The 27,105-nt window shown below is 39.6% G+C and overlaps 2 protein-coding genes across 13 annotated transcripts in view; both read left to right on the plus strand.

The window, feature by feature from the left end:
• Nucleotides 1-5,043, plus strand: part of LOC144056172 (tubby-related protein 3-like) — a 34,173-nt gene extending 29,130 nt beyond the window's left edge. For all 6 annotated transcript variants that reach the window (XM_077572689.1, XM_077572691.1, XM_077572693.1 and 3 more), the window contains 5 exons: nucleotides 903-1,015; nucleotides 1,291-1,399; nucleotides 1,478-1,576; nucleotides 1,730-1,901; nucleotides 3,707-5,043. In XM_077572689.1, coding sequence (XP_077428815.1) covers nucleotides 903-1,015; nucleotides 1,291-1,399; nucleotides 1,478-1,576; nucleotides 1,730-1,901; nucleotides 3,707-3,840 — 627 coding nt within the window. In that variant the 3' untranslated portion in view covers nucleotides 3,841-5,043. The remainder of the gene's footprint in view (nucleotides 1-902; nucleotides 1,016-1,290; nucleotides 1,400-1,477; nucleotides 1,577-1,729; nucleotides 1,902-3,706) is intronic.
• Nucleotides 5,044-7,085: 2,042 nt separating this feature from the next.
• The window catches only part of tead3b (TEA domain family member 3 b), a 43,182-nt gene continuing 23,162 nt past the window's right edge, over nucleotides 7,086-27,105 (plus strand). For 4 of the 7 annotated variants that reach the window (XM_077573319.1, XM_077573320.1, XM_077573322.1 and 1 more), the window contains exons 1-3: nucleotides 7,087-7,253; nucleotides 7,622-7,711; nucleotides 23,206-23,463. In XM_077573319.1, coding sequence (XP_077429445.1) covers nucleotides 23,457-23,463 — 7 coding nt within the window. In that variant the 5' untranslated portion in view covers nucleotides 7,087-7,253; nucleotides 7,622-7,711; nucleotides 23,206-23,456. Of the gene's footprint in view, nucleotides 7,254-7,473; nucleotides 7,712-23,205; nucleotides 23,464-27,105 lie in introns of those variants that run through there. The other 3 variants (XM_077573315.1, XM_077573317.1, XM_077573316.1) reach the window with 3 other exon arrangements.

Genomic DNA, 27,105 nt, shown 5'->3' on the forward strand with positions numbered 1-27,105 from the left:
ATTTCTATTTTCAGGACATCTTTTCACCACAACTTTTCAATCAAATGGCCTCAATATCAGAAATAAATAACAATAAAGAATGTACGTCAAAACGGTTTAGTTAGCTCCGCCCCGGCTGACTGAGGGTTTTAATTTTTGGATGCATCATAAGAGTCCAAAATAAATAAACATGACGTCATAAGATGGTGCATCATTAAATCCGCAAATTTTGCTGTGTGTTAAAACTAGGGGTGAGAGGCGGTTATTTTTTTCTAATCGTAATTAATCCCATGACTTCAATAGTTAACTCACGATTAATCACAAATTTTATATCTGTTTCTAAATGTACTATAAAATGTACAATAAAATATAATGTTTTTTGTACTCTTGTGAGCATAAAAGTGGAAAAATTGTTTAAGTAATATGGCTGCATCTTTTAGTCGTTGTTACAGTAGTTTCATAATAATTCATAGAATTGAGTTACAATTAATAAAGATGTCCTGTACTGTAAAAAAAACAAAAAAAAACAAAACTAATGTGATATTGATTTGTGTTGAAATAATTTTTCTGCCACTAGATGGCATAATTGCATTTGTAAGATGTTGGTCTAATCTTGATCTAATCTTGAGCATGAAGTAAAATGTGCGCGTTCAAAAATTTGTGGTGTTAAAGTAACTTTAAATTAACTAAAAATTTACACACCAATTTTGACACCCCTAGATAAAACCATTCTGTTAAAAAAAAAAAAAGGCACTGAGAGTCTGTGTGGGCGGAGTCAAATGTTTATGTCCACCCCACGTTGAGCCACGCCTTTGTTCTACAACTTTTTTTTTTTTTCTAGGAGTGCGCAAGTTATGTTTAATAATGTGTTTTGGAATTGTTAAAAACCGAAATGCTTCAATTACAACGACATTTCTTTGTAGACGTTTCTGTTAGCTGGCAGGAAAAGAAAGAAATGCGCAACCTCCAATTATCTCATCTCCATTGATGCCACGGATTTGTCAAGAGGTGGCAATAACTTTGTAGGAAAGCTGAGGTACGACGGCCATTCATTCGAGGCTGGATTTTTACTGCAGGTTCAAGAACATAAATCCTTTCGCTATCTATCACCATGTACAAGATCTCACAATAGTGAGTGTATATTTGTAAATATTTTTACAACATCTTACATAACTATAAATTGACTGCCCCTAAAATATGAATGTCTGGCACTGGAATCCTTGTGACTTGAACCACGCAGTGCAAATCCAGCCCACAATACAGATGTGCAGTAAATATTGATTCAACATCTGCTTTTTACGTGTTGTCCAGGTCAAATTTAATGGGCACCAAGTTTACTGTCTTTGACAACGCTCTAAATCCAGAAAAAGCCCTTCCGGACATGTCCAACGCGCGGCAGGAGTTGGCAGCCATCATCTACGTAAGTCATTCCAAATCTTGAAAAAAAAATGATGTCACACTGAAATTGAATTGACAAATCTCTACTGCCACGCATCAGGAAACAAATGTTTTGGGGATGAAAGGGCCCAGAAGGATGTCAGTCATCATTCCAGGCATGGACAAGGACAACGAGCGAGTACCCCTTCGACCCAGAAATGTGAGTGAGAGCAAAAAGGCTGTCTTTTCGTGCCCAGTGCAAGTCGCAGTGTAAATCTACGCAGGGGCGGGCTAGACTTTGTTTTGGTATTTTTGCAGACCAAATACAAAAAAATACATTTAGGTGTTCACTGCACATTTCAAATCTTGCCAGGACTATGACGGCCTCTTGATACGACACCAAAATAGAAGAATGGAGAATCTGATTGAGCTTCACAACAAGACGCCTGTGTGGAACGAAGAAACAGCCTCGCATGTGCTCAACTTCAACGGCCGGGTCACACAGGCCTCCATCAAGAATTTCCAGATCGTCCACAGCAAAGATTGTGAGTCCAATTGGGCAAGCTTAACTTTCCTAATATAGTACCTACCATATGGTCAATGCGAAAGATGCTATAAAGAGAATAGAGCTAATATAGTTGAAATCTAGCCCGCTTGATAATTACGTAACTATCTATTTAAAGGACACATTCATCATAGTTAAAATACTTACATTGGTGGTATGTGGTAGTCAAACCTACCAACAAACCTTGAGCAGACTTGGTTACTTTTACCCAAGGTTGGGTTCATTATTTTGATGGTTGACGATCGGATTTGGGCTGGATGAAGAGCTCAAGATAGTCGCCATTTTGGCCAGAGTCAATTTAATGAAATGTTCTTATAAAATGTTGATAGTAGCTGAATGGCGGTAACTTTAACTCATTCACTCCCAGGAGTCCCAGCCATTTTCATTGAAGCAACCCCCTTCGCTCCCGGCTGTTTTACTGGATTTTGACCGATTTTGCAAGGGCCCACAGAATATTGTGTTCCGTTGCTATAAAAACATGGAACCTACCAGAAGAAACATTATAGTCTCTTCTTTCATCAGGAAGGATAAAGTATATTTCTATCTATTTCCGTTTTGCAGCAATTAGCATTAGAATATAGCTAAATTTCATCATCATCATATATATATATATATATATATATATATATATATATATATATATATATATATATATATATATATATATACAGGGTTTCCATAAAGTCTCTTTACCATTTAAAAAAATTATTAAAAATGCAATTGATTAGATATTTTATTCAGATTTGTTCTATTTTATTTAGTGTTTAAAAAAAACACACAGTGTTTATCATTACTGACCATAAGCCAAGGATTACTGATGCCATTGCCACAATTGATGAGGCTATGCTACAGCGAACATGGCAAGAAATCAAGTACCGTCTTGATGTGCTTCGTGCAACTAATGGTGCCCATGTACAAGTGTATTAAAAGAGGTAAAAAAAAAAAAAAGCTTTAATAAACGCTGAATACAATAGAACAAATCTAAATAAAATATCTAATCAATTGCATTTTTAATTAATTTTTTAATTTTTTTATTTTTTTAATTTTTATTTTTATTTTATTTTTTTCCAGGAGAGCTGAGTATTGTTCATTCGATTTGACATCATCATTGCTCTCCTTTTTTAAAAAAAAACAAATAAATTAAAAAAATTGAATAAATGTTTTTTTTTTATTATTATTATTATTTTAAATATACACACATATATATATATATATACTGTATATTTATATATATATATATATATATATATATATATGTTTTTGTTTTTTTTTGTATGTGGGTGAGTATGTTATTAATTAATTTTTTTAATAAACACCCTGTATATCCATCATAGCTTTTTGCAACATGGCCCTGGTTAATCTCTTATACTCCGTTTTTGCAATAACTGCCATTGCTTCAACCGTTCTCTTCAGTTCAGAGGTTGCATCAAAGCCCTCCATATGCTCTAACATAAAAAAACTATGAATATGTTTTTGGGACACTATTTTAAAATAGAACATATTTATACGTTTTTGGGAGCAAATGAGTTAATAAGTCTTCTTTCAAATAGCGGTCAGGCAAAAAGTAACATCCAGTCCTTTATGCCGATTCGAAGCCACTTTGGGTCCCAAGCCTGGATAAAAAAATGCCAAACATATCATGCAACTGACTCGCAGTTGGCAACCCCAACAGGGGGCAAGTTGCTTCTTAGAAAATATTGGTATTAAAATTCGGTAAGAGCGCGCATGCCGATATACCAATGAAAACACCAACCAAGCTAACCTTTTGTCTATCTTGCCTTGTAGTGGACTACATTGTGATGCAATTTGGCCGAATAGCCGACGACATTTTCACGCTGGACTTCAAGTACCCGATGTGCGCCGTGCAGGCCTTCGCCATGGCGCTCTCCAGCTTTGATGGGAAAATCGCCTGCGAATGAGCCCCATTTGTTGCCTGCGAGGGTCGCATTTGATATACGGCACACACACACACATAGATACGCATCAGAACAACCCAGGCCTTCGGATACACCGTCAAATATTCTGCCTTGACGAGGTGAACTGATAACAAATGTGACGATACCTGCTGCTTTTTTTCTGAGGTGTGTTGTATTTGTTCCTTCCCTGCAAGATGGGCTCACTCTGTCATTTGATCCACCTTGGCATCTGGAGAGTCTCCTTTTCTAATCTAATTGAATGCAGTGGAAACATTTTGTGTCTGTTGGCGTGTCAGAAACTGTATATAGAAGCAAAAAATGATACATTTGTAAGCTAAGTTGGATATAAAAAAAAAAAGAGTCTACACACCCCTGTTCAAATGCCAGGAGAGTCCCAATAGAACAGCTGAACTTTAGTGGGGGTTAAGTAGAGGCACTTAAAATGATGGCAGGTGCGGGCTGACTGCCACTCAACATGAATTTGATTATTTAATTCTGAACATTCCAGTTACAAGAGGGTGTGCGGCAACATTATCGCAGTTGTTTAGTTTTACTCCCCCTCTCAAAATTATTATTTTTTTCTATTGAGCTGTAGAGGTTACAGGTCACATTAATAATGGGAAAATTATTTATCTTCGTTTCATTTTTTATATTACAAAAAAATTTGTTTCATTAATTTTCACTATCATCAGTACAATTACATTTATAGTACGTATATAAAAACGAACAAATGTTTATATTTCTATTCTTTTTCTTTTACTTCCTGTAAGTAGAGATAATGGTTTCTGATTGAACGTTTTTTTTTTTTCACATTGTATTTTATTCCATTTTGTTGTCTTCTATGTCAGCGTTTCCCAACCGTTTTTTTTTTTGAGAAATTAGAAATCACTCGAATCACGCCGTCAAACCGCATCATCGCAAAAACAGTCTTGAAATAACAACGATCTCGTTCCAATTTACTCACAAATGGACGTGAGATCTGAACGCAAAGCTATTCTGTTGTATGAATAACAATAGGTGGATGCACATCTTATATCGCACCTATTTAATTCTTCTGATGGTCACTATACGTCGCTAGCAAAAATAGATGAACAAAGATAAATTAGTTGTAATAAATATCTAATCATTTTTTTGTTGCAGTTAAGCAAAGTGGTTGGGAATCACTGTTCCATAAAAACATTATTTAATAAAGTAATGTCAAATCAATGTCCTCGACTTTAGCTTTGATTGTATGAACGGATGCTAGCAAAAACCAAGCAGGTCGCCTTCCTTTCCTGGGGCCGCCATGCCCGGCAGACTTTGTCGCTGACGTGTTAGATTTATATGAAGTTTTACAGATATCTTCTGCGTCAAGCCGGCGGCTCGCAGATCCTCCGACAGCTTTGAGTCGCCCCGAAGCGGCGCTCCAAATGAAAAAAACCTGTTTGAGGTGACAGCTCGCAGGCTAAGTGAGTGAAAGGTGTGTATTCTGCCTCAACCTGCTCAGGCAGTTGTCCAAACTCGCAGGTTAAATGAAGCCTTAAGCTGACGCCTTTTCAGGATGGATGCGTTTCCTCGCTGAGACCTCCAGCAATAAAAAAAAAAAAGGCAATAGCTCTCTTTTAGATGTTCATCAGTTTATCTGTAGTTTATTTGTCCCGGTGGTGGATGCACGCATTCCTTCAGAAATCCCTGCAACCATGCTGTTGACCAAAAGAAGGAGCTGTTGCTGGAGGGAAATGTGTTCAAGGCCTGCAGTTTTTTCCCCCTAAACAAAGCACAGACTGACATTTAGATTATTCCACCAAATATAATAAATCTAAGGTTTTTTTTGTTGTTGTTTTTAACAGATAACCTCTAAAAACTTAAAACACTATTATCTCAAAACTTGTTTCTCCATTAAAATGAATGGACATGCGAATAATCCGTTCAAAGCCGCCCTAAAACACCAAACAAAACATTTTGTAGTATGATTTTTATTCAGAAAAAAATACACTATAGTACTGTTCATATATTATAATAGCATAAGTCAATAGATTGTAAAGATTCAAACAGTTTGTGCAACTTGATTTTGTGAATTTGTTTTGCGGCTCCTTCTGGTGTGCACACTTTAGCCACCAGGTGGCAAAATACTCCAGATGGATGGATGGATTGATAGATAGATATATAGATAGAATTAGCTAATATATTAATAATAATAATAATATTTAATGAGCACATCATGGATCTTCAGGGGGCAAGTTGACTGTGTACTGTTTAACAAATATATCCAGAATTTTCCGAGACAATTGAAGCTTGACAATGACACACGTAATGTCATGAAAATTAGGAAACAACAAGTGTAATTGATTTATTCTGTAACTATATCCACTAAGAAAGGCAAAATGCTGGTCGAAATGCCACTGAAAACATCAGACAGCTTCTTAAAGCGGCAGTTACCCTATAATGACAGGGTGGGCAACATTTTCCGAGACATATGCAAAATGTTCAATATGATTATGAAAATAGAATATACATATAAATGATCAAAAATAAGTTGTGTTTTTTTTTTCACCAAATAACTTGTTGACAGTAAAAGCATGTATTTCTTTTTGATTTAGTATCTAGCCACGCATTACACACACGGTCGTTAGCACTAGCCTGGCAAGCCACACCCACTTTATGTGTACACCGATAAATGAGTGACGTGTCTTACAATATTTTGACGTACAAGTCGTTCAATTTTTTGCTTTTTATTACTATTTGACCTTTGTCTCTGTAGAAGGAGAGTTGCCTGGTGGCCGACAACATGCACCGATTAAAATTTGGTCACTGAGTCTTTTACAGTAGTTGTGAAAGTCTTCATTTGTGTTTGTGTGGCTTTGTTGTACTGCCCCCTGTGGCCAAGTGTCACACACCAGAAGTAGTTACGTAGAAACTGATTACTTCTTTGCGTTTTTTTGCCTTACACTATGCTTTACAGTAAATATTATTGTGTATAATACTATTAGTGTTATAACCCATTAATGGCATTTGTGTTCATTTCAATGTGGAAAGATGATACACCACTGTTGTTGAGTAAATTACAGTTACGTAGGGAGGTTCTACTTAAGTACAGTAACGAAGTCTGTGCGTTTGTATTTGGTTACTCCAGTCCTCACCACATTATATTAGGCTAGCCGGAGTCCCGCCCCGAACTTTGTTGATTGACGCTCACCAATGGCTCCTCGGCGGCCGTCTTTTTTTTTTTTTTCTTTCTGCCTCTCTCGCTCCCTCTCCCTCCCCCCTTCGCCTTCCAGTGTAGTGCGTTGATTTCATACCAAAGTCATACTTAACATTCCACTTATACTGTCAAACCTCCGGAGAAAATATTAGGGCAAAACAAGGGCGCCAGAATTGGGCCAAAAAGTCAGCATCTTGAGCAAGTTTGTGTGGCGGGAAGAGCGAATTGTAACAAGGTAAGTTCCACGCAAAATGCTTCTTCTACAACCCAGGATTCTTTCTTTTTTTTCGCTTCCACGCTCACTCGCTCGCTGCTCTCCCTCCGTGAAGTTTTCGGATCATTGTCATTTTTGACATTTTTCTGCGGAGCGGGAGGGAAGGGAAGGGAAGGGAAGGGAGGAATGAAGGAAGGAAACGCGCTGGTGTTGCTTAGACGGTACTGTCGGAGTCCTTATACCGGAGAGGGGGATGTCTTCGGCGGGGAAGAACCGCCGACGAACTGGGGGGACGAAAAGCGACCCACAAAAAAAGCTCCGTGATGGTGTTTTGACAGCGAACAATCGCACCGATATGTGTGCTTTTGTGTGTGTGTCGTTCCACGCAGCGCTTCCAACAGACACGCAGAGCAGAACCGTTTTGGAGCGATTATATAGTGGACTGGTTGAGTCTGGTTCGGAACTCTGCATTTGCTGAGGTAAGAGAAACTTTACGCTTGTCTGAAACTTGTCATGTATTATCTATCTATCTATCTATCTATCTATCTATCTATCTATCTGAATTCCAATTTCTTGATCTTGTGCACATTTAGTCCAGGTCAGATATGATTTCATACTGGTTTAAAAGCCTGATTGTGCTTGAATGGGATTGTCAGTGTCAAATTCAAATGACACTTTTTCATATAATTATTATTATTATTTTTATATGAGAACGTCAGTATTACTGGATTAAATCGGCAGTGACTTTGGCTTCATTTTAAGATTGAAAAAAATGACCTAATCCGATTTGAAAGTGTTTGATTGTGTTAAATGGGATTGGCGCTGTTAAATTCAGATTGGATCATATTTGGATTGAATTTGGTTTAATGACAGAACAAATCGCATATAATTTAACAAGGGTTTTAGGACCTGAGGACATTATTGATTGATTGTTTGTTGGTGTTAAATTCAAATTGGATCAAATCTGGATTTGAATTTTGTCTCATAAAACAGCTTCTGCCAATCTGGTGACCCGTCAAGGGGTTTATCTGTTTTATCTATATGAGAACAATAGTTATAAATTCAAAGTAGTGTTGTCCCGACTTAAAATTAAATCAAATTTGGATTGGATCCAGAGTGGATTTGGTTTCATTTTACAGCTTGTGAAACTCACATTTTGCACAAATCAGTATTATTAAACAGAGTGTTAGTTCATTTTAATAGTAAACAAGATTGTCAGTGTTAAATTAAAATGGGATCAGATCTGGTTTGAATTTGGTTTCAAGATAGAGCTTCTGACGCCACACATTTTGTCTGAATCCGATACGATTTAACTGGGGTTTAAGGCCCTAACAGTAGTGATTGGAATTGTTGGTATTGAATTCAAATTGGATCAGTGTCAGTCCTGGATACAGTATAACTAACTACAGTATGTGTTTATCTGTATGGGAACTTTGGTGTTAAATTCAGATGGTCGTTTTAATTTCATTCAAATTTAAATTCAAATTGGATCAAATCTTGGGTGTATTTGGTTTGAAGTTACACGTCGTAAAACTCAGACTTTGTCCGACCTAAACAGATAATATTGAACGGACTGTTATGTGCCTGATCATGTTAAATGGCATTGCCGGTGTTAAAAGTCAAATTTGGATCAGATTCGTCTTGAATTTGGTTTCATGTTACAGCATGTGATGCTGAATACGTCATCTTTTTTTTCCAATTTAATTAAGATTTAATAGAGGCGCAAGTGCTTGATAATTTAAAAGGGGACGGACTATCTATCTATCTATCTGAATTTAATTCCATTTCTTGATCTAATGTTACCACATAGCGCGAATTATTGTGCCTGCTTGTCCATTTTTTTTCCCATGGCAAAATTGGTACTTGTGTGCTCCCAAGCTGTAAAAGTGTCAAAAATATAAACGGGTCAAGCGTGCAAAAGCAGACACGTTTGAAGGTACCACCCATTGACAAGTACTCAAGCTAATTATATAACAAGAAACTGCCGCTTCAACCTATAGCAACGTGTTGCTTTTTGCGTCGTTGACTTTTGACACCAATCAAATGTTTAGCCCGGATGCTCCTTTTTTTTTTTCTTCTTCTTCGTTTGCAGATGAAATCACAGGTTTGACTCAAACGATAGAATGCAGTCTGTCAGGTTGGCAGCGGATGAGCAGAAGAACCTGTTAATGTTTGGGTTTGGGTGCCTCATTGTTGCAAACTAATTATCTTGTCACCTTGTCATTTTTACTTAGTTGGTTTGCTGATTGTATAAAAAAAAAACACTTATACTGTTATTTACATGCATTTTATTCTGCTGGCTCACTTTTTTAAAAACATTATTTTTCTATTTGTGGGAATGCTGAAGCATTCATATTACTTCGAGTATTCGCACAATTTAACGTTAAATATCAACTTTTCCACATTCATTTTCAATGGGACAGACATTGAAATTTTTACTCCACGCCCACTTCCTGTCTGATACTGCTCAGTGGCAGTTGGTAAAGTGCATTGTGGACCACATTTGAGTACTTTAGTAATTTATCTTTTAATTGACTTCATAAGCACATGAATTCAGCTAACAGCGTCCCGCTTTTCATCATTCCCACGCAATTTATACAGAAATTGTACTTTGTCTAGTTTCTTTCCTTTTCTTCCTCTGTGTAGTTTTTGACAATCTGTGGCACAGCGCTGCCTCTCACAGGTCGCTCTTGGTACAACACCAAAGTACAGCACAAGCAGTTCTTTATTTTGTCATGTGTGGGGTCCCGCACGTTTTTTTAAAAATGCGTTAAGTGGCTTCAAATGGGCACATGTACGATGCGTGTGAACTTCTTAGCGGCAAGCTGCCGTTGGGTTCCGTCCCGATAGGCGACTGTCTCGCAACATGTGGAAGTGATGTTCTTAAATGCAAACAAGCCCAGCCAAACATTGTTGTCTTGGGTAAAACGTGACACGCCAAAGAGATGCTTTATAATAGATGCTGTCGGGGAGGGAAAATCTGGAAGGGATTACGCATTTTGCTGCTCCGACAGATTCTCTCCATTGTTCTTAAGCAGAATGTATCGGGCCTCTCAATCGCTGCGGATTTAGCTTGTGCGAAGGGAAGGTTTTTCAACTCAGGCCGTGCCATTGAGGTCAATTAGATTACTTGGAAGTTTTTATCCTCTTAAAGTGTCTGTTTGCCTTCTTTTTTTTTTACCCTCCCCTCCTTCCTTGCCATCCCCAGCTGTGTTCCTTCAGGATGTTTATCAGCTGCTCGGAGAGCACGTTTTCGAAAGCATCTCATTTCGATCTCGTGGAATTGAGAGCCTCTAGTGCGTCCTTTTGTTTTTTTGTTTTGGACGCTGGGCTGTCGAACCGTTTGTCAGCGGCGGCTTCACCCTTTTGCGTAAAACCCCGTAGGAGAGGGGCTTAATGAGCGCCGCCCCCCCCCCCCCCCATTTGCACGCAGCTTGCTTTTGCCTTTTTAGCAGCGGGGCCAGAAGTGGCCGCACGGCCCAAATGGCGGACACTTGTCCTTCTGTCGAGCCAGCCTGGAACAAATACCACTTGTGTGTGTGTGTTTGTGATGAGCACACACAGCGGGCTTCACAGAGAAGCGCAAGGCTCTCGGCAGAAGGACATTAATGACAATTACGCGGCACAATATGCGGTTTGATGGACACGGCGCCGAAAGGCCAGATTGTGCTATACATGCTGAGCCTCAATGTTGCTCAACCACCAAAACGCACACAAATATAACTCGGCCATGAAGCTAATGTTGTATAATGCCGTGGTTATGCGGCTTATATTACAGCCTCCAAAATAATCTTGAATAGAGTGCAATGCAACAATCCACCCTTTGCGCTTATTTAGCAGGATTTTATTAGAAACTTTATGCACTGGAACTAGTGGAAATATGACTATAAAAGAACAATAATAGAATTGGATCCTTATTGTTTGCTTTTATATCCATGATAATTGATTGCCTCATTGTGTCAAAGTGGAGCCTCCAAATAGTCCCATTAAGTTAAATGCAAGATTTATTTGGAATTGTTTATTACAGGGCTCTGGAATTTAAGATAATATGTTACAAATTAATACTTTGTGTGTAAAACCACAACTTGCCTCCATGATTGTGTTCACCTTGTTTTTTTTTTTTGTTTTTTTTTTTACTGTAAATAGATCAACGCAGCTTGTTTAAAAATGTTTCTGATAAAATTATTGTGAACTCGACCTCTAAGTCACATTGTTTTTTATACAAAAACGTGGAGTGTGCAACTGGTGTGAAAATGTAGCCGCTTGAAACAACTTCTTTTTTTTTTTTTATGACAGAATTTTATATCAGTGGTATGTCTAATTAATGGACTTTTTTTCGGGGAATAGACAGGCGTGGATTGGCTACATTCTCATAATTAGGGATAGACCCAGGCCAATTATCGGCGACAATATTGAGCATTTTGACGAATATATCTCATTATTTTTATATATGTATTTTTATATTATATCTATAATCTCAGAGTACTATTTATTTAATTGTTCAGTTAACTTTATGAGATGTTGCTGACCCTGGGAACCTTTTCAACCTTTTGTTTTTGTTCGACATTAAAACAAAGGAATGTGAAAGTGTAGGATTTCAGGTATTTTTAAATTTTGGGAACAAAATATTTACTGTAGAAAACTATAGAGAGCTAAGGGGTTAAGTTTCCATTTAACTTTTTAAGACGTACTGATTACCTTGGCAGCTCCCTGAACATTTTGTTAGAAATTTAAAAGGATTGCCTATTTTTTAAGATTAAAAAATAAAACCTTCGACATTTTGAAAAGTCTGAAAATTTGTTCGATAAACATGCTTTAAGACATTACAACAGAGTCTTGATTGGCATTTGTATTTCCCAACATTTTGACGCCAATATCTCCTCATCTTTTAAATTTTATTTTATTTTATTTTTTTACTGAAAATGAATATCGGCTCTAAATATCGGTTATCGGCCTTCGTGACTACTAATAATCAGCATCAGTATCGGCTCTGAAGAAACCTCATCGTTCTATCTCTACTCCTAATAGTATGCTGATTTTGTATTTTATTTGAAAAGTAGGTTGAAAAGTTCACTTGGGGGTCAGATGTTTATCGGGGGAGGCTGAAATGCTTCTTTGTTGTCATACTCATATTTTTTTCTCCCCCAAACACAACAGTTTGAGTTGATGCCACATAGTTCAACTTTGGTCTCATCTGACCGCAGCGTCGTTTATATGTTCACTGGGCTAAGTGGCTAACTTGAAGCGGGCCTGTACGCGTGAACACTGGAGTCCATTGCGCTGTGTGTTTCCAACTGTTTACTTGGCGACTTGACTTCTCTGCCTTCAGATCATTAGCAAGTTCTTGTCGTGTACTTTGAGGCTACTCCCTTAACCTTTCCCATGATCGTCTTTACAACGCCGTGTCTTCCACTAGTGAATAATGCCACCGGTTGTTGTCTTCTTCTCAACAAACATTTTGCTGTTAGTTTTGGAACCCATTCCAGGCTTGTGCAGGTCAACAGTATTGTCCCTGACATCATTTGTTGCCGCTTTAGTTTTGCCCAATGGCGGTGTAGAGATTGGAAGGTCAGAAAGCTGAAACAAGGTGCGCTTGATATACATATCCAGTTAAGATCGGGAATATATTTTTATTTTTTTTTATTCTGGAATAAAAAATAAAAAAAATATTAAAAATTTTAAAAAAAGATCGCGAATAGTGGTAATTGGTTGATTGTCCACACGAGCCAATCTGTGGGAGAAACAATTATGGCCGAGTTGATCAAGTACTTTTATTTTAAACCAATATTTCGGCTATTACCAAAATCAATAAAGCAACCATAAAAAGTGAGCCAATTCATCAGGGGATCATATATTTATTCCTCCCACTGTTGATGTAGAAATTATACAGCAATATTTGTCAAATATAGCGTCCAGTCCACCGCCATTGTCTGGACAGTAATACGTAGCACAGGTTTACATTTCCAACAGACCATGATTTTTCAATTTTTTATTTAAATTTATTTATTTTATTTTTTTTCTGGAGAGCTCAGTATTGTTCATTCGGTAATTTTAGCGATTTGACATGTCATCATCATTGCTCTCTCTTTTTTTTTTTTTTTTGACCATGATGAGCGTTTCCCAGATAATTTACCGAAGCGATCCAGGGGAGTGTCGGGAACACTGTCGCCTTTGTTTTTGACGGCGTTCGCCTTGCCCGACCCTTCGTGTGTCGTTCCACATGAAAGTAAAAAAAAAAAAAAAAAAAAAAAAAATGAGGAAGAAGGGAAATAACTGGCTACGAGGTTAACAAGTGTGTGGGGCTACTGTGATAAGCATTGTGGGCTACACACACATACATCAACTTGCAGTGTGTCACACTCTAGTTCTGGTGACCCAAGGGCACTCATGTGAAACCACTTTAATCCCCTCGTTCAGGCTGTTTGGGTTGGGGGAGGATCTCCCTCTGCGGCTCAGAGGTATTAATTTTAGTTGCTCTTATTATAACAGTGCGCAATTGTCCGAATGGTAGGCCTGTTATGAATAGGCCCACATTAAGAGTTCCCATGTTGAAAATCCCCTTCCATTGCCCTCCTAACCCCCCCCTCGCAATCAAAGCCATGAGCCTTGGCGGCGTTTAATCTTTTTTTTTTTTTTTTTTACGCCACAATTTATATGTTGAGTTGAATCCACTGGCTGCAAGGCCGTGCATGTCCCGGAGCGTTCGCAGATTATGACTTGTAACCGCTCCTCGCCACAAAATGACCAATCCAGGCGAGATTGGTTTCCCTCCGCTACATTCTCTGGAAAGTTTCCGATTTTTTTTCTTCTTCCAAAAATATGCTGATTCAGGCTTTCAAGGAGTAAAAAAAAAAAAAAAAAAAAATAGAAGAAGAAAAGAAAGAACAGCAGCAGCAAGTCTGGCTCGCTGCTTGTCAGTCTTTCCTTTCCAGATGGATTAACGATTAATTCTCACGTGGCGGATGACGATTGGAAGGTGATCAAAGTCAGTGTTCGTTACTCTTGACGGGCAAACTCTGGTTCCCCTTTTACGCTGCCTGTAAAAGCTGGGATTTTTCCCTACTTACTTCTCCTCTCCTGTTGTGTTGAAACCCATTTGTTCTATGAATATTTGATTCACGACTGTCACACTAGACACAGTTGGAGCAGGCATGTTGAGGAAATATATGTTTAAGATTTAAGGTTTTCTCGATAGGGCGCATGCGTCCCTGCATTTCACGCAGGAAACTTGCGTTGGAGTCTCGTGTATTTGTTGACAACCAGCGGTTGTACTACTCCACTCTTCATACGTAAGCTACACAACACAGGCTACTTGCAAAACATTGGCTGTGTAAGTAGTAAAAGTTAGCGTCGATAAACAATCCGTTGGAGGTGTTTGGTATCTAAGAGTTGCACATCTGACACTTATGCTGCCCGTTTGTGTTAAAAGCAGCCATCACAACCCATTCTAGTGACGCCATCGAATAATGTCATGGCGGTATGCCGTGTTGCTGTGCTAAAGCGTACACAGTTGTGGCTGTATTCCGCCATGGGCTGATAAATGCTGTAGCTTCCGTTTTGGCAGTGATTTGTCAATTTAGCTAAATGTATCTGTAAAAGGCCATATTTTTTTTTATTTATTTATTTATTTATTTATTTATTTATTTATTTATTTATTTATTTATTTATTTTTTATTTTCTTATTTTGTTATTTTTTATTTAATTAATTAATTTATTTATTTATTTTATTTATTTATTCTATTTTTTCCTGGAGAGCTCAGTATTGTTCATTCGGTAATTTTACCGATTTGACATGTCATCATCATTGCTCTCTTTGTTTATTTATTAATTAATTTTTTTTTTATGTGGGTGATTATGTGTATGTGCGTGCGAGTGCGTGTGTGTATTCATTAGTTCACCTAAAACCTATTAAAAAATCCCATACCGTTCACCTAAACCGAACACTTCCAGCCAGAGTCGTGAGGCCGAAAGGCGATATTTTGACACATGCGAGTAAAATGTGTGGCAATGTTATTTCCAGACGGTAAATGAGTGAGACTTTACTCTCAACTCTATTGTTTTTCTCTCAGCTGGTATCACAGTGCAAATGTTTGATTTGACGAGGCGTTGTGTGTGTGTGAGTGTGTGTGCGCGCGCGTGTGTGTGCCTTTCACTCTCAACTCTGATTGTTTCCTGAGCTCTGCGCCAGATAGGAAGTAGGAGGAAGTTATTGGAGGAGCCGAAGCAAATTTATTAGGGCCAAGCACACACTTAGGAGGGGCAGGAGGGCAGCATGGCTCCAATTTTGGCATATTATTTTGCAAGGGATGACGTGGAAAACACGGAGGGGGAAAAAAAAATCCTTTAAAAGGCGCGAAGACGGCGGGGTTAAAGCCATGTTCTTGTCACAGAGCAGCAAGCTAAAATGTTTTCTTTCTCCTGTAATACGACCTTTGAGAGCAGCTGCTCCTTTCGGCTGCCAAGTCCTGTTGTTTCCCCTGTCAAGCGTGTGTGTGTGCGTGCGTGTGTGTGTGTGTGTGCGTGTGTGCGTGCGTGTGATGGCGTGCAAAGGGGCGGCGGCGTTGTGGAGGTCTCTCGTACAGACCGAAATCGCTTACTCCACATCTTTGTGCAGCCTTCAACACTATAGCAGAGCTTGCGGTTTTGCATGCGGAGACCAAACGTTTAGGTTTAAAGACAATATCAAATGAAAAGACCCAAACTGACAAACACAATTGAATCGTTGGAAATGTGTTTACAATTATGTGTTTGTATAAAGGGAAAGTGAGTCAGGGTGTTGGTGACTAAGAAGGACCCTTGTGAAACCCACCAAATTTTTTATGACGTGCTTATTCTAGCCCATTCACATAGCTAAATATTTCACCAATTAATAGCAACTCCATCCATGAACAGCTCATGAGAGGTTTAGGGAAAGTTCCAGGACTATCCTCACAAGATACATTTCAAACCTAAACAAAGCTGCACATACTTTCCACTTGTTAATTCGATTTTTTTTTTACTTGTTAAAATATAACGAAAAAGACGGGCGCCATAAAGTCGTAAAACGAGGACGTCCTGTACGTTGAAACATATTTGCGAGTCGTTTCAATGTATTTGTGAGTAGAGCTGTCAAAATGAATTGAATAATCGACAAGTAATCGCTTATCAAATTCATCGACAGCTATTTTAATAGTTGAGTAATCGTTTGGCTATGAAATTGTCCAAATCCTCTGATTTGAGCATATCAACAGTCATTTTTCGCTGACTTCTGTACTCCTTCATGAAAGAAGATGTTTTATTATCATCTGTGTTTAATCACAATTAGACATTTACAAACATCGTTTTTTACTTTGGAAAACAATGACCGAACCGGCGATAACATAGTACAACATCAATTCCCTTTTATTAAAAATCCGTACACAAATATGAAGTACGAAATAACCACCAATCACTGGTTAACAGTTAACAGTAATCAAGTAAAAACATGCTTTCATAATACACCTTAATGCAAAATTAAAATGAATCGGATTAGTTGATAAATCGATTAAATAATCGCTAGATTAATCGATTCTAGAAATATCTGATAGTAACGGCACTATTTGTGAGTATGTTCGAATGTATTTAAATACGTTCAAACGTACTCGCCAGTCAAAAATGTTTACGCCACAACATCAAGAGTTGCACTCTAACGTAGGAGATTACAACAATTTACTACCACCGACAAATATATTTGTCAGTCGTTTCCACTGACAAATTTACTTGACAAATACAACTATAATCCAGATCCATACAGTTGGTGGCCTTATATTTGCGAGTGAACGATAAAGGTTGGCGGTGATTCTCGGCTTGTCAAGTCAATTATGAGAGACAGAAAAGTAGGTCAAGTTTAGGGCATATAATGGTACGTTATAACGGTTATTTACATTGTTGATTTATTTTCTATGTGTACATACATTAATATTAAATATTAATGTGCCATGTGATTGTGTGTGGACCAGTCCGAGCAACACAGTGACATCACCCTTGAACCCTGCTGCCTCAGCCATCTTGTATCACGTTTGAAAAATAATGGCCTCCTTGTTTTTGGGCAAGATAAAAGAAAAAAAAAACCTGCTCTGTTGTCCTTTCTAGGAAAATGTATAAAATAACTTGTTTTCTCGTCATTTCCCGTGCAGTACAAATTCCCTGCAATGGAATCCCTTTTTCCTGCTTTACCAGCTGCTTTCCTCCATGTGACCCAGCAACCCTGCGAGTGACTCATTAGTAAAGGCTGGATTTCAGTGGCATATTTCAACACTCACAAAATCCTCTCCCCTAAGAAGGGAAACAGCAATAAACTCAGGCCGGTCGCCAGTGGGACTCGCGGCTGAAGTAATCCGATTGGCGAGAACAGGAAGTAGCGAGATTGGTCGTGGTCGGGTGCTGAGAACATGCATAGGAAAGAAGGAATGAGTGCGTGGTGCATGAATGGCGGCGTTTGAATGAATGTGCGCATGCAGCAGCGCTATTTACATTCCTGCTGCACATTGGAATTTTCTTACATGTCGGTCTGGGCGTCCCGTGGCCTGACTCCCAGAAAGTGGGAGGAGTGATGTGTGAGTTGTGTGTCAAGTTTGAGTGTTTCATTGTGTGTCATCTAGTCACATAGTGGGGATTTTGGGTTTTCAAGTTTATAGGTACAGTGTTATGTTGCCTGATATTGTCTGTTTCTCTTTAACCAATGAAAAATTAAGTCCTCATTTTCAGTTTTTGATTTTTTCTTCAGTTTTGCAATTTGTGTTCATTTTTAATCACCTTTTCAGGGGCCTTTGATGCTTGCTCACAACCAGCAGAGATGCTGTTGATTCAGTCTCATTAGTTTGCAGTCGAAAGGCAGAGGTGGCAAATCCAGGTCCAGAAAGTAAAAGCAGGTAAACAAGCACCCGGGGAGCTAGCTAAGCTAGCTCGCCTCCCGCAGTTTGGCTTTAGGCCCGGGTGCTAGCAAGTTAGCTCCCTAGCTAGCTCCTCGGGTGCTCGTTTACCTGCTAGGGAGCTAGCTAGCCTGCCACAGTTTGGCTTTAGCCCCAAATGCTAGCTAGCTAGTGCCCTAGCTAGCTCTGATAGTGAAAGACTGCATGGATCACTTCTAAATAAAATGGTACTGCAATAATTGTGTTGAGTATTGCTTTTTATACTCGTTCATACTATACTATGAAATATAATAGCATTATAGCAACGAGCACCCGGGGAGCTAGCTAGTGCCCTAGCTAGCTCCCCGGGTGCTCGTTTACGCAGTTTGGCTTTAGCCCCAAGTGCTAGCTAGCTAGCGCCCTAGCTAGCTCCCCGGGTGCTTGTTTACCTGCTAGGGAGCTAGCTAGCTAGCACAAGAGGCTAAAGCCACACTGTGGCAGGGTTTTTACTTTCTGGACCTGGATTTGCCATCGCTGTCTAAAGGAGAATAACAAGCAGGGTTCTTCACACATACTTACAGTGAGGCAGACTGCACTTCTTATACATAGCGCCCCCTAGTGTCCAAGCTTAGACGCCGCATAACTGAAATACCTTGTGTTGCAGGCTACATAGTGATAGTGAAATGAAATGCAACATCTGGTTAAAATTAAACACATTTTCACAAAATGCAAGACGTAATGTCGTTATCATCAAGCATCGGTACTGGTATTGGTACGTAAATGTAACTCATACATGTCCACGGCTTAAAGAAAAGTGGTATCAGTACATTCTAATCATGTCTTCTTTTATGCAACATAAAACCAGAAGATGCACTGAAACAAATTGTAGCTCCACCTCCAATGCCCCCACCTCCTTCACTATGCTGATGTTGCGTTCCAGTTCAAACAGTCCCTCTGTTTTCCAAACCCCAAAGTGGAAGCCAAAATTGGACAACACCCCCCCCCCCCCACCCGCCAACAAACCCCCGTTAGCCCCCTCCCCTCCTGGTTCACCCCTCCGCTCTCCCTACAAACCAACCAACTACCGGGCCGAGCCACAACCACACCACTCCTCCCTTCCACTGGTCTCCTGTCCTTATTTGGGTAGAGACGTTCCCAACGCTGGGTGGGGAGGTTGGAAAGGGAAAAGGGGGGAGTCTGGGTCGGGGGGGCGTCGGTTTGACACAAGGGAGGCAGGAGGAGAAACAGTGAGCACTCACAGCCCTTTCTTAATAAGGACATGTCTGGAATTCAAGCTGCACTCTGGCCGAAGCACTTCACAGCAACGAGCTCGCCTTGCCCTCACATCTGCATGTTGTTCTTCCTACTGCTACTCTCTTAGTGGGGGACGTCGTCTAGCTGCCCCACCCTCTACTTGCCGCTTTATTATTATTATTATTATTATTACTCACAGAAAATACCCACCGTATCCTCCGGCGATGCATCACATGAGGGTCTCTTGGGCAAGCTCAGTTTGCCGTGTTGAGTTCTAACGCCGTCAAGGGTCCGCCTTCGCCGAGGCCTCGCCTGTTAAAATTAGCAGCCTGACGCGGGGCGATTTGTCAAACTCGAGTCAGGGGTTCGAAGCATATCGTGTTCGGCGTAGTGTGCGACCGAATGCCGCTGTGTCACCCGAGAGCAAAATAAATCATCTCCTTGCAAATAAATCAATTTCGTCTACGAGCAAAATTCCCAAATTCTATTTGCAACAAATGCATTTAAAGAAGTTGTTAAAATGTATTTATTTTTTTGCGCAGGCAAAGAGTTTTTTTTCTTCCCAACAATCGAGAGGTTCTGGGATTGAATCTGTGCGTTTGTAATCAGGCTTCCTAACCCACATACCAAATATGGTTTCATTATTTATTGTGTGTGAATGCTTGTTTGTCTCTAAGTGCCTTGCGATTGGCGACCAGTTCAGGATGGACCTCTCGAACCTTACGTCATCAAGTATAGGCTTCGGGATCATGACCCTTGTCACATTGTGTTGTCTAATTACTCTATTGTTTCTATAATTAGTGTTTGTTTTGTCAACCTTATATTATTCAAAAAGGGGCCTTGGTTTACGACAGAATGGATTGATTAAATTCATAATTACAGTAAATATGTTTATGAAAATCACTTCAATGCCGTATAAACCGATCAAATATTTAAAAAAAACCGGCAATAACCTTCTTGTGATCTGTTACATATTCTTAGTTCAATAAACATTTGGGATAGAGAACACTTCTAGGCCATTGGTATAAAACTATTACATGGGGGGGGTATCAAATGTCATACATAACTCCAGACTGGTGTAAACAAAATAGGTTTGTATTTTCCTTGATTCCTGCTACGGTGCCTATTCCCGGAAGCGACTTTTTTCATGCTTCTGATTGGCTTCTGCGGCTTGCTGTTGAGGGTTATAGTACCGCCACCTGTTCCGTTGTTCTGCTTTATTAAAGCCTGCAAATGTGCTTGAATGCAGACAGGGATTTTTATATCCCACCGGCGGGAACCAAGTGGATGCGTAGGATTTATTGTCTGCTGCAGAACACATTTATTTGGATCACACTCAACATTTATGACCGATCTTAAAATGAGCTGAATGTTCCTTAGATTTGATGAAATTATATTTTTCCCCCCCCCCGTCCCAAAATCTGTTTATTTTGTTGAACAACCTGCTTATACAGTATCAAGATTAATCAGGATTAAGTAGTGTGGCGTGAATCATCAAATCATTTTTCATTTCTCATTGTCAAGCAGTAAGCTTAGGCCTTACAGTTTTGAGATTCTGGGTTCGAGTCTCAGCTCTGGCTTTCTGTGTGGAATGGCTGCGTGTTCTAGCTGTGCTTGCGTGAATTTCCATCAGCTACTCGACTTCCTCCCACACTACAAAAGCAAGGTCCATTGAAACTAAATTGTCCATAGCTGTGAAAATTAGTGTGAATTCGTTTTTGTCTATATATAGTATGCCTGCAACGGCCTGGCTTTTCTTGCCCAAAGTCAGCTGGGTTAGGTTCCAGTTTACCCGCAACCCTAATGATAACAAGCACAAAAGAAAATGGATGGCTGGATGGATGCTTTCCATGTAAATAAATAACCCCGTGCAAATGAGATTATTTTCTAGCATGACGTTTTACACAAGGAGAAATCCCGTTTATATTGCGACCAAATATCATTACGAGAAACATCGATCATTTCTTATACATCCCTCCCACCCCGTCTGCATCTGCACGAACACTAAAGTAGAAGAATCTCCCGGGGGGGAGGGAGGGAGGGAGGCTCGTGGTTACTTCATAGACTTCCATCTGGGAGACAATGTGAGGCTGCGGAGGCATCTTGAAAAACACTTTGGATTTCTGCTCGCCGTCAGCCGCAATCCGACCGCATTGAGACACAGTTCCTACGGTTCCGAGACCACAGACATTCTCCGAGGCCAGTCCTGATTAGTGAGCCCTTTAGAAAGTTTATTTCATGGTCTATCTTGAATTTATTTTTATTCATTCAATGCAAAGAAGAAGAAATTGTTTTCTCATGGTGTCATCTCTGGGATCCCAGTATAGAACGTACTTTAAAGAATGTATGCAGTATGCTAACAAGCACAAATCATCCTTGTACTTTGTACTTGACTTGTTGGATTATATATAGTCTGAATATGTTTTAAGATGAACTTTTCTGGCCCTGCATACGTACAGTGTAACAAATTCTACCTGATTATGTTAAATGAATCCAACATGGACGATACCAAACTGGATCAGATCTGGCTTGAATTTGGTTTCATGTTACATCATCTTACCCTGCATACACATAGTTCAATTGGATAAACTTTGCTTAGATTTGGGTGCTTTGGTCGTGTTAAATAAGTTTGTCAGTGTTAAATTGAAATTGGATCTGGTCTGGAATGAATTTGGTTTTATGTTGTCGTTGATGTTTCAGTGATTTGATTGACTAAAACATATGATTTAACAGACGTTTACCGGTACATGCTTGAGCATGTTAAATGGGAGAGTTAGTGTTGAGTTCAAATTGGATCAGATCTGGATTCAGTTTGGTTTAATGTTGGTCAATTTTAGACCCAGAATACATTCTGCACATTTTGTGATTATGATAATAATATCAGGCAACACAGCAGATGTTTTCCTTCCTTAGCATATTAAATGGGATTGTCAGTCTTGCATTTCAATTGGACTCGATCTGAACTGAATTTGGTTTCATGTTACAGCATCTTACCCTGCATACACATCGTTCAGTTGGATAAACTTTGCTTAGATTTGGGTGCTTTGGTCGTGTTAAATAAGTTTGTCAGTGTTAAATTGAAATTGGATCTGGTCTGGAATGAATTTGGTTTTATGTTGTCGTTGATGTTTCAGTGATTTGATTGACTAAAACGTATGATTTAACAGACGTTTACCGGTACATGCTTGAGCATGTTAAATGGGAGAGTTAGTGTTGAGTTCAAATTGGATCAGATCTGGATTCAGTTTGGTTTAATGTTGGTCAATTTTAGACCCAGAATACATTCTGCACATTTTGTGATTATGATAATAATATCAGGCAACATAGCAGATGTTTTCCTTTCTTAGCATATTAAATGGGATTGTCGGTCTTGCATTTCAATTGGACTCGATCTGAACTGAATTTGGTTTCATGTTACAATTTCTGACTCTGAGGACATAAATTTGGGTTAAATCAGATCATTGGTTTTGGCAGTGATGTAAGTGCCTGTTTTGTGATTAATGGGATTGTCAGTGCTGGAAATTGATCATACCTGCATTGAATTGAATTTGGTTTCAGAAATCATTTTCATTGTACTTTCAGGTGTTTTTGTGTGGAGGCTGCATATTTGTTTTATTCTGCCATCATCTCAGTTTTTATGTTGCGTGTCTCTTGTTAACATCTCTTACGTCGCAACATCTTGGGACCATGTGTTCGTGCATTAGCATTTTCTTTTGAGGTCTGCCTCTGTAAATAAATAAATGAAAACTTTCATTAGGCTTTGTGGAAAATCACGCAAAACCTTTCCTCTTTTTTTTTTCTTTTAAAATGTAGTTAAAACTAAGTGTGTCTCTTTGTTGTTGTTTTTACAGCTCTCCTATCGATCCTTTCATATTGGGGCTCGGGGTCGGGCCCAGGGGGAGCCGCCACCATTGCGTCCCACGATTGGAGTGCCAACGGAAGCCCAGAAGATGGGCTGGACGGCGCGGACAATGAGGACAAAGCCATCGACGGCGACGCCGAGGGGGTGTGGAGCCCGGATATCGAACAAAGTTTTCAGGAGGCCCTCGCCATCTACCCACCCTGCGGCCGGAGAAAAATCATCCTGTCGGACGAGGGCAAGATGTACGGTAAGTCGACTGTATGACGAGCAGTGTCGCCACAAGGCGAGTCATTTGTTGAATTGTTACCAAGTGTTTGGTCTGGATCAGGTCCAGATGGGATTTAGTTTGACAGTTCAGTTTTCAATCTGCATTCACATAGCAAATGTACGATCATGTTTTTACTACAAAGATTTAAGAAGTTTTAAGAGAGATGTAAAGGTCCAATCATGTCATGAAATGGGGTAGTCTCTGTTCAATTCAAATTGGATCATGTCTGGATTCAATTTTGGTTCACGTCTGAAAATGCATGATTTTTTTTTTCTCTTCCAAATCAGTTAAGATTCCACACGTTTAAGTCCCTGATCATGATGAATGGTATTGTCAGTATTGGGTTTAAATCAGATTAGAACTGGATTGAATTTTGTTTAAGGTTAGCGCTTCTGGCACTCATTACACATGGCAACATTTGTCCAAATCAAACAAATGTACAGTATCGTCTATATTAGACAAATTTAAATTCCTGATCATAATAAATAGGTTGGTCAGTGTTATCTTCAAATTGGATCAAATGTGGATTGAATTGATTTCATGTTACAGTTTTTGACCCTGCGTGCTAAAGGCACATTTTGTCCAAACTGGATTTAACAGACAAAATTAGCTGTTTATGTCAATGGGATTGTCAACGTTGGATTCAAATTGGATCGGATCTGAATTTTAGCGTAATGCTAATGCTTGTGACCATGCATACACTTAGCAAAGTGTGCTGGAGAATATATTCAAATTTCTGCACTATAATGCAAATGTTAAAGTAATTCAAAACAGTAGACTGGAATTTGTGAGCAATCAAACCATAATGACAACACTATAGAATAGAACCAAAACACATTTCTAGGAGTTTTTTCTCTGGCGCTCGTGTCGCAGTTTCCATATGAGAGCCAGTTTTACTTTCCACCCTCATCTCTATGCAACAAGTCTGCGCACGTCGCACTGTGACCCGGGGGCAGGTTCTTCCGGTCGCACCAGCACTTGGAGCAGGTTTTTGCTGTTCTGAGAGCATCACTTTGCTTTATTTACACCTGCCCTTTCCTTCTTCTTTTTTTTTTCTACTGCTGCTGCAGTTTGAGTTCCGAATGTGATGAGCGGCATTGACGTGGAATTATCACAGTTGAAATCAGGGATGTGGGAACACAAGCCGCGTACTCGTGCTTGTCTAGAACCGTTTCCTGCAATGTGTTCATTAAACTGCAGGTGTTGCGTCCTTAATGTCCCGCAGAGCTCCAGATGGATTCATTTTGGCAAGTCCTCACACCCAACAAACGGCACACAGGTGTGGCAGATTAAAAGCGTTACCCTGATGACCCTCTCTCATCTCCTCTGACGTTCTGAGGTCGGAAATTTTGCTGAGCAGCGGCGAATGTTGAGTGACTGGAAGTGTACAGGGCCCCGTACTTGGGCCCGATCCTCAACAAACCTCTCTCTGTTTTTTGGAAACTGTTATTTTCCCCAATGAAATGCATCCATCCAACCCCTTCCAGTGGTGCTTTGCAAATCTTTTTCCTGCCCTTTAATTATTGTCTATCAAGTCCCAAAAAGTTGAAATCGATGCGACCATAAAAACCATCAATCACGTCCAACAGAACATTTTAGGGTGGATTTTCTACTAATGAGATCATATTCCTTGTGGGTTTTTGGTTGGACAAAACTGGATTATTATCGTATATGTTATTGTTTTTTTAGTACTGTGATTGATTGGCGACCAGTCCAGGTTGTATTCTGGCTTTTGCTTGATGTCAGCTGGAATTGGCCTTAGCTCTCTTGTAACCCGGTACAGGATAAGCAGTAAAGAAAAATATGGACGGATCAAGCATTATTAACATTATTTTTAGTATTAAACTGTATTATATTTGTAAAACTAGCGGGGTGTTTATGCTAAACTGGCACAGAAACTTGAACCTGGAACTACTGAAGCACACGTCCACCATGCTGCCTGGAAAAATTTCAACATCAGCAAATTTTCTGGAAATTCGCTTGTAATATGCATAAAATAACCTGAAAATCAAAAAACATTTTCCTTACTTTCATTGAAAATTGAGATTTAGGAAGCTGGCTAGAAAACAAAATGCCAAAGATGGCGACCCGGTAAGCTACTGATTTGAAAATATGGTACAAACCCCAAGCAGGAAGGCGGGGCTGAGTTTTGGACCATGAACTTCCCAACTGTAGGCCGATGCGCTAACCACTAATCCACCATGCTGCTTCTTAACCATAACACAAAGGTTGCATTTGACAAGGTCGTTCATCATGTTGCCTTTTGTTTGGCACAGTAGACATTTCTGCTGACTGCCTAAAACCTTTTTTCTTTGTCGCACATTCAACAAGTTTCCTGAAAAAATGCCAGTTAACTTTGGGAGAAATTCAGCTGACTGTGACTTATTTTATTTCATGTTTTTTTTTTTAAGTTGTCATCTTTTGGCATAAACCCAAACCTGCCTTCGTCGGATTTAATAGCTTTCAAGTCGTGTTTAGCAGGGTACTGTTGTGTCTACATTGTGCAATGGCGCGTTGACAAAGAGGCGGTGCGCTCACAAATCGGACCCCCTAGCGACAAACTGTCAAGACCCCCTCCTGGTAGCGCCCCCCATTTACATCAAGTCATCCAGTTCAAACCCCCTTTCAAGGAGATGACCTCAGACGTCTTAAAGCTGCCGTGACGTGAGCTTATGGGAATGTTAACAACTACTACCGTTTTCTTTTTTTTTTTTTTGCAGCCTCACTCTCTCCCGACGGCCTCCAAACGCGCGCTAGTCATCCGTGACCATCGGGAATTCCAGACATTCTGCCCAGACTCCTTTTGCTCGGTGGGAAAGCCTTCAAATTTCCATTGCCTTATCAAGCGTGCCCGGCTACAGATGTCGTTTCGGCTCCACGCGGCCGTCTAGACTTCCCAGTAGCATCGCCAGTCATTTCTATAACGTTGGCAGGGTGGCGGCCAGTTCAAGCCATTGTAATAAGTCACACGTGTTAATAATAACGTTGCTTTTTTCCCCAATATGACCAATTCTCTGTTGAGCCTGAAAATAGCGCAAGGAGCATCCTTTCAACCTGGTTTCCTCGCCTGTTTTTAAAGTGGAAGTCAACTGTAAACATTTCTTGACAGTAATAAGTTATATGTGACCTCACTAGTCTAAACATGACATTCTGATTAATATTACATTTGTGGAATATGAGTTAAGAGGCAAAATCCAGCCGTTTTTATTCATCTCAGGGGGCGGCCATTTTGCCACTTGCTGTCGACTGAAGATGACATCAATGTTGCTCAGGCAACGACCAATCACAGCTCACCTGTTTTCTGAAGCTTTGCTTCGATGAGTTGTTATCTGAGCAACATTGATGTCACCTTCAGTCAACAGGAAGTGGCAAAATGGCCGCACCGAGATGGATAAAATGGCTGGATTTTGCCGCTTAACTCATATTCCCCTAACGCAATATTAAACAGAATAACATATTTAGACAAATAGGGTTGCATATACATGATTGTCAAAAACTTTAAATTTAGGTGCTGGTGGATTACACAAAATTTATTGGGAACTTTCTTGGATTTATCGATAAACAGGAATTGTTCCGCAAAGCATTTTTGATTGATATGAGGCAATTATGTGCCTTTTCGTG

The sequence above is a fragment of the Vanacampus margaritifer genome, chromosome 8 (assembly GCF_051991255.1).
Source record: "Vanacampus margaritifer isolate UIUO_Vmar chromosome 8, RoL_Vmar_1.0, whole genome shotgun sequence".
In the NCBI taxonomy this organism is placed as follows: domain Eukaryota; kingdom Metazoa; phylum Chordata; class Actinopteri; order Syngnathiformes; family Syngnathidae; genus Vanacampus; species Vanacampus margaritifer.